General features: G+C 44.7%; 1 protein-coding gene across 4 annotated transcripts in view; it reads right to left on the bottom strand.

Annotated features, from left to right (window-relative positions):
- LOC135386115 (E3 ubiquitin-protein ligase arkadia-B-like) overlaps nt 1-12477 on the bottom strand; it is a 33009-nt gene that overhangs the window by 20015 nt on the left and 517 nt on the right. For 3 of the 4 annotated variants that reach the window (XM_064615858.1, XM_064615856.1, XM_064615859.1), the window contains exons 2-7: nt 11569-11682; nt 11135-11240; nt 9259-9681; nt 8167-8415; nt 1567-1735; nt 1171-1479 (exon numbers count right to left, since the gene is read on the bottom strand). In XM_064615858.1, coding sequence (XP_064471928.1) covers nt 1171-1479; nt 1567-1735; nt 8167-8415; nt 9259-9681; nt 11135-11240; nt 11569-11649 — 1337 coding nt within the window. In that variant the 5' untranslated portion in view covers nt 11650-11682. Of the gene's footprint in view, nt 1-1170; nt 1480-1566; nt 1736-8166; nt 8416-9258; nt 9682-11134; nt 11241-11568; nt 11683-11936; nt 11997-12477 lie in introns of all 4 variants that reach the window. The other variant, XM_064615857.1, reaches the window with a different exon arrangement.

The following is a 12477-nucleotide window of genomic DNA, read 5'->3' as shown; positions in this document are numbered from 1 at the left end:
TGGAGGCTCCTTACCAAAAGCGAATCGGGACAACGCACATCGTGAAGGACTGGCGAGAAGCCGTCGAGAAATCGTTTGTGGATGCGCTTGATGATTTTGCCTGACACTGACGTCACGAGCACGGAAAGCTTGAATATTCGCGAACATCTCGAATATTCAGAGATATTCGGTTTATTCGAAAGCCACGAATATAAAATCGTCAAGTCGAATCGAATACGAGAACTAAAAACATTTCATTTGTGTTCGAAATGTCGAATATTCGCACAGCCGTAGTTATCGCCTGGTGTACATGTTTTTGTACTGCTCTATTGAATAGAGCAGTGCAAAAACATGTAAGTCGGGGTAGTTGGTATCCGGACATACTGTGTAGAATAGAGTCTATTCTACGCAGTATGTCCGGATACCAACTACCCCGACTTAGAATCTTGACAATTTTGTAGAGTTTAAGTCGTTAGAAATAGTTTTGTGATTTAGTGAACACTTTAAAGTAGCACAAAAGTCATTTTTAACACCCAGTTTTCTTCCTATAAAACTGTTAAGTAGGCCAGTAAGATGCACCATGCGAAGTAATTTACACCACAGAGTCATAATTATCGCAGAAATTGAATTTAAAATACGCCGCAAAATGCGACCGTGTGCAACGGTGGTGAAGAGCAGTACTAGCCTGTGATCTGCATGGAACCTCTGCTGACGCTATAAGGAGAACGCTCGCTGATTGGCCTAGAGAAATGTCGTCTCCTACTCCTCTGTAGTCTGCTACTCGGCTGTTCGGGGTTCTGATAAAGCCTTTCTCCTTGCTCGGTAATGCTTCGGCCGCTCCTTCTATCCCCAATTCTCCGGAAAAACTGGCAAAACAGGTTTACGGCGGCAAAGGGACAAGACGCTGACCCCACTGACCGCCAAACCAGAACGAGTCTCCTTATGCTGTCATCGGTGACGTGCCATCATACCTCCTCATCCTAGTTATAGCTGAAGGGGCGAGTTCAGGGTGAAGGCGCGGAGCTATGTTTATGCGAGTTTTTTTCTGGGAAACAAATTGCACACATCAAAACCGTTCGCGCTATTCGGTAAAATGACACACACACTTTCATCAGATGTCTTAATCTGAAATTTTTTTGGATGGCCCTCTGTACTCCTTTTAGTGTTATGTACATCATGTGTACAACTTACCCACATCCATTTAAGAAGGCTGGGTGAGCTGGATGAGGGGGGGAACAAGGGGGAGATACTCGTCTTCGATGGGCAGGGCCACCTCCAGATTCGTCGTCGGACTGGGTGAGATCCACAAAGGTGGCTCGCCCACCAGGACCTATGCAGGGTTGATGACGTGCAATCCTGCTGCCTCCAATTGGGGGAGGAGGTCCGTTCCTTCCCTGTATGCCACTCCTGTGACTCTGCGGCCCCCGATGTGGTGGCTGCGGGTGTTTCTGGTTGCTGTTGCTGCTTGACCCGCTCGGCGTCTGTTGACGACCATTAGATCTGCAACGGACAAATCGTAAGTCGTAAATAAAACAAGACCAATCATGGAGAACAATATGTGACAATGGGCAAAAGATACGGTTATACCTTGGAGGCTCTATGCTAATAAGCTCCACACTACTGCTGTCATCATCATCGCTTGTCAAACAGTCAAGTTGCAAATCAGGAGCTGCTGGCCAATCCATGCCAGGGCGTCGAGCAAGTCTATTACCCCTGGTGTCAGACTTTGATGAAAGCTTTGAACCAGATGAGGGGCCTGAAAGACAACAAAAACTAAGGATGCAGAACCCAATAACACACACCAAACCACACTAAACCAACTCAAAATAGACACACAAGGCCTGCTTAGTGCCTCCCTCTCATTCCTTCACCATGTGGCATATAGGGTATATGGCATATGCATAGGGTATAGGGCATATAGGGCATACGTGGCATATAGGGGGCGCGCTGAGTAACCTGTGGGCAGAGCCGTATATTAAAAGGGAGTCTGGCCATTGGGAGGAGTCACAAAAAGAGGCTCGACCTGTCAATCACAGTTTCGCTCCTCTGATTGGTTTGCTCTTTACCAAGGAGGTCGCCATGACACCATACTGCCACCCAAAATGGCGACGAAAACAAACACAGTGAAGCGGGGATTTCGTGACAAAAAATTTTCACAGACTAACTTGATTTTACGCTGCAAATGTACATCCTAATATAAATTTCTCAGAAATCAGTTTCAACTTATGCTCATCCATGAATATCAAACTGAAAATAATACGTTTTGTCGCCGGTGTTAGGCCTAGTGAACACGGCGATCGCGGCGATCACAACGAAATCATAACAAAAACGGCGCTGTGCTGTACAATCTTATTTTTAACAGCTGGATTTCATGGATATAAACATTCTTGCCTCTTATATTCCAACTATTCATGTAGATTTGTTTAAAAATCATACCGACAACAGAATGTGTCCCAGCAGGTGGTTCTGCCGGCAGCGGTACAACGACGGAAGCAGACGACAATTCCCGACGTGCCTTACGCTCCCTAGGTGGCGCTTATCAAATTTGAAAAAGTGGGTGGAGCTTCAGGTATAGGCATGACCCATTAATGGCCAGACTCCCTTTTAATATACGGCTCTGCCTATGGGTTGGGTATGACGTAGTGTTACGTGACCCGGAGTATCCACCTCCGACAGGATTTTTCGAATGGCAGGAGTTCCCCTGTGCTCAAGATGACTAAATGGTAGAGCTGTGCTAATATTCGAAATTTCGAATATGAAACGAATATCCGATGCTATTCGCAACCTATTTTCAGTATTGGAAATTTGCGAATATTTTTCGAACAGTACTGTAGCGAGGTATCACTATCGTCATTCTTCAAGTGGGCTTCGCCTCACTACATCCAAGAGTTTGGTGGAGCCCACTTCACGTCACCGCCATTGTTCTTTTGGTGCGCGGCTACATTCTGCAAGTCGGCTTCACCTAATTACACTCGGGTGTTAGGTGAACCCCGCTTTACACTGTTAACAATATTACGTCACTAAAGTCTACAACTTCCGTGAGCTCATGGTCAACACTGCACCCTGGGCACTGCATGTTCCACTAAACGTACTCCCATCTTTCGGAGTTATGTTCAGGAACAGATGGAAATACGTACGTGCAGTTTCTAAAAAAAGCGCAGGAAATTCACAATATAAGCATAGAAATGAAGAGATGCACACGAAGCAGGCTGCATGGAACATGTTGACTAACTCTCAATGCAGTTGATCCCACTAATGCAGTCTACCATACACAACACAGAGGGACCCTTCTCTCACCATACGTTATGCTGGGTGAAAAGGCGCACAAGTTTGAAGCACAACATCATCTAATGAGCACAAAATATTTCACCATGAGGTATTTGAAATTATTCGAATTTGGCCTTTTCTGATTATTTGAATTCGATTCGTCGTCTGAAGAATATATTTGATTCGCTTCGCAGTGCAAGTGAAATATTTGTGAACTATTCGCAGTGGAAATTTTGCTATTCGCACAGCTCTACTAATGGCGACATAATGGAGATAAATGATTCGTACTATTCCCTGGACATACGTTTGCTGCTCAAGAGTACTTCGGACGTTCTACACTAGTGTTTAATCTGGTTTCAGTCATGTGCTGGTATTTCGGTTGCTGAATTTTCACATGTTCTTCCGTCGCATTTAGAATCTACTACTATTTCTGTGAACGGCTGGCTCTTTGTGCAGGAACGAGATGTGTGTGTGTGTGTCACGCTAATGTCACAGCCATTGAAACACTTTGTTGATGACGTTAATATCTCTCCTTGCTCTACCTTCACAGACAGTATTCCTCATGGGTGTATCCCGTTTGAAACCATTAAAAATAATCTTTCAAAAATAAACGCGTAAGTACGCACTGTTAAAAATATATCTCCCAGAATATACGCTTAAAAATAAACGCACAAAAATAATCGGCGAAATATCCCCGTATAAAAATAAATGCTAAGGAATCTACGGTTAAGAATATATCGTTAAAAATAAATCGTTTCGGAATCCCCCCAAATCCACCCTACAGTTGCTAGAGTCATGTTGTATGGCCCAAATCAAGGTGAACTGCAAGCAAGGAGCTTAACCTAACCTCACAGGACCAAACTAGCCTAAACTATCCCAAACTAACCGAAACCAAACTAAACTAACCTAACATAACATGATATAACCTGGCGTAAATTGCAATCAGACCTCCTCCGTGCTAGATGGTGAGGGGATTTTGAAACAGTTTATTTTTAATGGTGGATTATTAAACGGTGATCTCTAAGCGGGGATAGCAAGCGGTTTATTTTAGGAGATATATTTTTAACCGTGTATTTTTTAAGCGGATTATTCTTGAATGTTTTATTCTTAAACTTTTATTCTTAATGGTGGATTTCGGGGACCCCCCTTCCTCATCACCTGAGTTGTCTTTTCCAAAGAGTACCGCATTTACTCACATCATTTGCGCACCCCCTAGTTTGGCACGAAAAATGGCAAGAAAATAAAAAAAAAAAATTCATAATTTGTGCACCTGAACATAGCATGCTTTCGGTTGTCAAGTGCGGCTAGCAGCGTCTCGACGTATTTCACCGGTAGGATGAGCGGTAGCGGTTCCTGCATTTTGCCGTTGCCGGTTGCGTGGTAGATGAGTACGTCTTTCACACTTGCACAATGCAGTGTAACATCAATATCTGCTCTACCGGGAGCCCATATGACCGGCATACAGTCGCCGACCGATTTGTCAGACCCCGATTTTTCGGACATGCTTAATGATTCGGACTTGTTCGCGGAACGGCCTCGGGTCCCATAGAGTTCATGTATAAGAACGTCCAAAATTTCGGACGCCGTTCAGCTCCGTCGCTCGATATTTCGGACTCTGTTTGCCCAACCAGCGAATTTCTCTCTTGGGGTGACGGAAAATATTGGTATCATCTGAAATTCGTATCAAAAGAAATCAACCAACTAAAATACTGAGCCAAAAAAATAGGCAGAGTTGATTGTTCATTTTCCATTCCTCTGAGTAGAAGAGGTCTGTCCTAACGCTTCTGCGTCTTCGTTTTTTGGCCAACAACCCAGCACGTGCTGTCCGCCCGCGAGTCTCGCGACAGCGCTGTAAAGCGAGCTTCACCTACAGCACGCATGCGTTAGGTGAAGCCGACTTGCGGACTTGATGACGGCAGTGCCTCTGACAGTGTACATTGACGAAATGTCGCTTCAAGAAATAGAAGCTGATGTCATCAGGCAGAGCTGGAAGCACGTTAGGAAAGCATCGACAAATTTTCCAGCCTATTAGGGCTTAGTAAAGTTCATTTTGAAGCGAAATTCGTTTTTTCGGACTGCTCAATTGTTCGGACTTTTGCGCGATCCCCGCAGAGTTCCAAAAATCGGACGGCGACTGTACTAACATTTTGAAATTTTGTGCCATTTGAATATTGTAACGAATGTTCAAGCACAATCTGCACACCCCCAACTTTTCAGACTTTTTTTTTTAGAAAAAGTGCGGAAATTATGCAAGTACTATGCGGTATGTGGATAGCAATATGACAGAGCAGTTCGGAAAAACAAATGTGAAGAAAAAAACTACTTTATTCAGTTCAGTGGCAGGAAAACCTAGTCAATGTTTTGTTGATGAACGCTGTTGCGTTTCTCCACGCGATCACATCTGCTTGTACCAATAATAATAATTCCGGGCTTTCTGCCACAAGACAACTGTGCCACTTGTACTTCACCTACGAACATTTCATTACTATATACACCAACGAAAGTACCGCCTTCATCTGTTCCGAGTTCCCCGACCACACCCTTTCTGGCATGTCGTCATAAGAGTCGGACCGGCTATCTGACCTATCAAGCACTTGCTGAACAATCTCGTCATCCGTCTGTTGGGTACATGACTGCTTTGTCCAGGTACCGTAATTTCACGCGTATAAGCCGCACCGCAGATAAGCCGCGGGCAATACGACGCGGCTGATTTGTGGGACAAAGGAAGCCATAGAGAAGGCCATAAGCCCTGTTGTCCATACTCCGGGGTCGGCATGGTGTACAACAAAGGAGGTCAGTTCTAGTGTTCTACCAAGATCGGACAGCTCTTGTTGTGTGTTTTTCATGGATCGACGGATCAGTGGCCTTCCAGAAGGCATGAATCACTCTCACCACTTTCCTGAAAGCTGCTTGGGAGAAGGCACCAGGATGGTCAGCAGGGTGTCGAACCGAACCCGAACCCGAACCGAAAACCGTACCCGAACCGTTATTTTTGCCGGAACCGAACCCTAACCCGAACCGAAATTTTCGGAACACTGCTGAACCCGAACCGGAGCAGAACCATAAAAAATAATAGCGGTAACCGGTTCGCAACAAAACGGTTCGGACATAGAAGTCAGCACAAGAGTTCCTCTCTATCCCTGAACGAAGACACAATGGTATCATCGTCACGCGCCTATATCATGAATTTCAGAAATTTTCACCTCGCAGTCAGACGACGACGTATAGTAAGTATACTTTCAGCATCTTTTTAACATGTTGAAGCTCAGTTGTCCTTGTGAGCGCCCAGGCTGGCGCCCCACGCACGCGGTGATGCGGCGTCTACTCTTGCCACGCGGTGCCACGCGGACGAATGCAACAGGAATGGAGTAGGCCAGTTATGTAGCTCTACACGACGAATATGTGATCAAATAAGCGCCCAAGATTTCTTTTTACACGTGAGCAGTAAAAATTAAACAAGTCAGAAACATGAGAAGTGGAAAAGGAGCGTACGCAGAACGGTGCCTGTTTGATTGGTCGTGGTTTGAAAAGTAAACGTGGTTCTGCTTATTGGTAGTGCAGTTGTGTCGTGATACATTGCCTTGGTGAGGTGGATTAACTAGTACACTGCTGTGAGCTCGGACAGAGTAAGGCTGGCAGGATCGATTCACGCTACGAAGGCAGTGTGCCGGTAAGTACTGTCGTCTATCTTACGCTGTCCATCTTATTAGCCTTCCTTTAAGTTTATCTTGCTGGCACTGTGCGTGTGAAAAAGAGATCTTGGGAACAGAAAGTAGCGGGACAACACCGCTTCATCAGCGTGGACTCTATTTGCAATAAGTGTTCATCCATTTCTTATTTCTCTCGCTAAAGAGCTACCTCACCGCTAAAGACGTTAATGCAGACAACAGCAGTAAGCTATTAGTCACGCATTTCCTGATAAAAGCAGTTTTATGGAACATATAAAACGGAAGCGTTGAACCGGTTCGCGAACCGGTTCGGGGCTGCGAACCGGTTTGCGAACCGGTTCGGTTTTTGGCGTGGCCGAACCGGAACTGAACCGGAACGAAATCAAAACAACGCGAACCCGAACCCGAACCGAACCCGTATTTTTTGCGGTTCGACACCCTGATGGTCAGTGGACTGGACTGTTGACACGTCCCTGTTACATATTGTTTCTGCATTGGAAGGGCTGTGCTGTTCCACAGACACTGTCAGTTCTTTCGTTAAAACCGGTGTGTGGGGAAAATACCAAGGAAAAATAGTCATCAGATAAGCCGCACCGGTGGATAAGCCGCAGAGCGCCAGTGAGAAAAAAAAACTGTGCATAAGCCGCGGCTAATACTCGTGAAATTACGGTAATTAAAGTTCTCAAATGCTGCGGCAGGGGGTATTTCCAAGTCTCCATACATAAAATCACCAGGCACACAGACGAAGATGATCGCACTAAAAGCAAAGGACAGATGAATGGCGGCGGTGACTGTGGCAGGAAAGTGGAACTAGACACGCAGCTGATCTACTGTAAACAAATTTTTATTAGCGACGTATTCATTTTTGCGAATCGCGCATTCAGTCATTTGGGAAATTATACGCGAGTATTTAATTTTGAGATTCCAGGGCTGTATCCTTTCGCAAGATAAATGTCAAGCTGTGTTCGCGAGTACAATATTCCATGTTTTTCTAGCTGCCGTGAAATTCGCGAAAATTAATACACGGCGAATAGAAATACGTTTACAGTATACCCCTGAGCTGGCAGTTCTACAGCATAGGATGCGGTTTGAGATGGTATCAAGGATACGGATCATCATCAAGATGGTGTTGTCAATTCGCGGTGGTCGCTGGCTGGGGGCAAACCAAGTCCCCAAAAACGAGCAACGGGATGTAGGGCATCCGAAATTTCGGTCGGCAACTGTATAAGTTTCATAGGTATGTCTCACAAACCTGGTACACTCTCCTCCACCTTGCTGCTCTTTGCTCGACCTGGCGGTTCAGAAGGAGGGTCGCCACAGCTGCCAGAATACATGTGGTCCACATGGCCAGCATATTTCCCATCTGCACCTGCTCCGCTCGCGCTACGGTGCCTAGAAGCCGACTCTATAACGTCCACGTCACTGTCGCTCTCAGTGGCTGCTTCGGAGGCCAACTCCAAGAGCACGGACTCTTCCCTCAGTGCCTGACACGAGGAGGAACCTGTAGAAATTTCCCATAGAAATTTATTGTACACAACAGGAGACAAAAGTGTTGATTTCAATGCACGATGTGAAATGAATGTAAAATAGATGCTCAATATTTTAATATGACACATTTCATATGCCAGCACTAAAAGTCAAAGTTCCTGTACAAGTGCTGAACACTTATGCCAATCTACACATGTCAATCTATTAATATTTTAGCCACTGCTTTCTGGTACTGAGTAGTGCAATAACATCAAGCTTGGATAAGTTATTTATGCTGCAAACGAAATTTCTCTGTATCTGGAACTGTCTTCCACATGGTTACACCACTGTGGGGTATTTTGAACAACATAATTTGATACAAACACTAATACTTTTACAGATTTAACAGTAACAGAAAATCACAAATGCTTTGTCAATTTTTATTCTGGAAGAAAACACCTTTCACTTTGGTCAGAGATCAGAGACCAGAGGTTACGTTATCTGCTGCTGTGCATATTCAATAATTATGCTTCTGATCCACTATTTGTGTCACGTAATTCAATTCATGATCTGCGCAATTAGTTCTCGTCACTACATTGACTTTTTTTCTTTCATGGTTCCTGCCACAGACTTGCGGAAATAAGTTCATTCATTTAAAAAACAGACAGAGAAAGACAGAGAGAATTGCTCCCACCCTCAGGGTAAATAAATTGCTTAAATCATTTGGAAGCATCACAAACAACTACTATAAGAACGTAACCGTATAGTCTGAAGTTAAATGAGTGTAGAGTAATTCTAACAAAGCTGCTGCAGCATCAGGAACTTTGCTTTCTTATCATAAATAAAAGACTTGAGACATAATCAGTTGTGCACCAACCGGGTAAGTTTGGCGGGCAGCCCCTGATACCACGCCCCATTCCTTGAATAACGGGAGACGACGTCTGCACAAAACGTGCCTCTCTTCCAGCAGGTCTACGGGGCCGCTCTTTCTTCCTGTGCTCGGAATCAGACTCGCTCAACAAGCGCTTGCGATGTCGGGCGTCACAGGGATCTGACACCAACTGACGGTTGGGCCAATCCGAAGGGCCTCCTTCGTGAGGAATATACATGGGAGAACCAGGCGCTAAGGACAGGACAGTCTCATATGAGGAATATGCATTGGGAGAGTGCACAGAGGGCAGCACTGGGTCTGCGGATGAGCTGAGACGATGCCGATGTTGTCGCTGAACGGAAAGGTTAGTTTCATCATCGTCTGGGCCCGCAAACAACGGTGAGCTGCAGTCCACTGGAATTTCGGGAACTGTAAAAAGTAACCCAGAATATTCGGGATGGGCACTGAGCGGGGAAAAAAAAAAAATTGATGTCTAACACCTTAGGCTAATACCTGTAATAAAAGTCACGCTCGCTGTATTAGGAATAGCACTACATAGACAGAAAACGTGACACATAAAACTGATTGTAAAACTGTTTTACATCATTATTAGAACAGTCACAAACACTGTTACTTGCACAGCTCGCACAAAGCTACTGGAAACTCATTATGGAAACTTCCTCTGGACCTCTCCTTCACGTTCTTTTCTCTCGCCCTCGACTATAACATGCGTGGCCCTGGGTGCCTGCTTACTTTGGGTTTGAAAACGGCTTGCAGAAAGGAGCGTCTCACAAGGCCATGGGCTACCATACGGTGATGTCGCATGTGACATAATCAGGCACAGCGTTGACAGGGTCAAGTTTCACCGCACGACACTCCTGACGCCGCTCGATACGTATATCAGCTTTGTGTAGCTTCGTACTTAGTTTAAATTCTCTCGCAAGAAAATAGTTCGCTCGTCGAACGTAAAACTTCGGTGGTGTTTTCAGGAACATCTCTTCTGTCAAACATAAATGAGAGAAAAAAAAAGGAAAAGCTTCATCGTCCCTTTAGGTAAAGACTAAAGCAGAGATGAGCTGACTGGGTCCATGTGGACTTAAAGGGGTTGCGACAGGTAATCCTAGATAAACGTAAAAGACGGTTCTTTGCACCAGTGTGCACCTGGATTGAAAGTTTCACAGCAAGGAGGGTAATAGAAGCGGAGTAAATAGGCGCCGCAAATACCGAAACTCATGCGGGTCTGACATCACAGCCCTCGCCGCCGCCAGTGAGGTAGTGCACGAGAAGTCACGCGCTTACGGCTGCCAATGGGAAAGGATGCAACTCTGAGCTCTGTGATGTCTGCACTTTGCTCGGGAATGTGTTCGAGGGCATGTATCTCACTAAGTATGACTAGAGCCTGAAGTTTTCGGGATATTTTTTTTTTCTAAATTCGGGGGGTAAAAATCGGGTAAATAAACATGTGCACTAAATCCATGCGAATTCGGGTGAGAAAACTCCCGGTATGCTAAATTCGGGGAGAAATCGGGCTCAGTTACTCAAACTAGCTGTAATGGTTTAGTACAAACGGCGATGTAACTGCATTTGCTGCCAAACAAGTAAGTTAATGCATTCCTACGGACATCCCAGTGAGGTGAATTTGCCAGGTAAAAATCGGGTTTCACCCTAAAGGGTGAACCTTCAATTTGGGGTGCAAATTCGGGGAAGAATCGGGTAAAACCCTAAAACTTCAGGCTCTAAGTATGACATATAGAAGAAGAGTTCTTTTTTCCTCGGTATTCCGGCTTGCAGTACAATGCGTCCATGATATAATGAACCACATCTATGAAAGTGTCCCAACCCTTTTAAGTCCACATTATCATAATTGCTTAATGATACATACCATTGGGAAGTTCAGCTGAGGTTGGGGTTATTGTGGCACCATATGCAGTTTCCAAGATCGAAGAAAAAGATGGAGGTGGGCTTTCTGCTATGAGTTCCTGTGGAGCCTGATGACAGACATTCAGGCATAATCTTTACATACAGAAAGTCAATGCAGGCTAATAAGAAGATGCTCAATTAATGAATACAATGTTCCACTAATTCATGCTTTTTTCCCCATTTTCTGCCATGTCTTTTGAAACTATCAACGCACTATAAGGCTGCGGTACTATACTTAGTGATGTCCAGCCTGCGATACAATAAGACTTACATAAAACTGGAAACCTATTCTTTATCTGCATTGTTAGTTCGTTATAATGACAAATATTCCTCGTTAATTGTATGCCATACAGCAGCGTGTGACACATAACATGCAAGGAAAGTCATGTTTCATACCTCTGGTTGACCTTTGACCAGGTTAGATGGACGTGGCCATTGGTCTGCCTGTTGATTTGGTGATAAAATCTGGTTTTCCATAGCTGCTCCACAATCTTCAAGCCAATTTACCGCCTGGAAGCACACAACATTTCTTCCAGTCAAGCCTTGCACTCACTGACAGGGGCAGCTGACAAAATGTACAGGGGTGCCCTAGCTATGCTATGCTCAACTGTATACTGAGCATCTAGAACCTCCCCAATTTAGTGACTACCCTAATTCAGAATGTAATTCAGTAACCTAAGTCCATATTACACCAGATTACACCAGAAAAAGGAATTCAATCGCAGATGACCACGAAAAAGATTCTACTGTGCAATATTACTTACCTCATCCTTCCACTGTATCAGATATGCAAATAGTTCGATAGCTTTGCTTGTAGCAAACACCTAACGGACAACAGACGTCATACATCTTCAGAACGGTCGATTCCATCAGATGATGATTGCGCGGGCGGAAAGTCTGATAAATTACGCAACACATGTGCCGCGACGTAGACAAGTACATGGATTGATCAGTACACTACACTACAGACATCTCCGTACATAGTTTGACTATTCAGGACCTTGATACCACACCACATTCAATAAAGTAAGTCAATATTCAAAGGTCAGCCAAAGGCAAAAACGCAGTGCCAACGCTGAGTAACGACTTTATAATGGAGACATCATGTCATCACATAATAATAAGCTTCACAGGCAAGAAATAACAAGCGATCTTCCGGGAACTGCGCTGGAAATAGTTTTCTGCCGGCTGGGTAAACCAAATCAGACATCCTAAAGATAAGAGGTACAAAGCAGAGCTTTCCGACAGTCTGCGTATAACTGTTTGTGTCATGTTACTGCTGAGAGGTTAAATCGTCATCCCCTG

The sequence above is a fragment of the Ornithodoros turicata genome, chromosome 2 (assembly GCF_037126465.1).
Source record: "Ornithodoros turicata isolate Travis chromosome 2, ASM3712646v1, whole genome shotgun sequence".
NCBI lineage: Eukaryota > Metazoa > Arthropoda > Arachnida > Ixodida > Argasidae > Ornithodoros > Ornithodoros turicata.
Note: the sequence above shows the minus strand (reverse complement) of the source record. Positions and strands in the feature narration are given on the sequence as shown.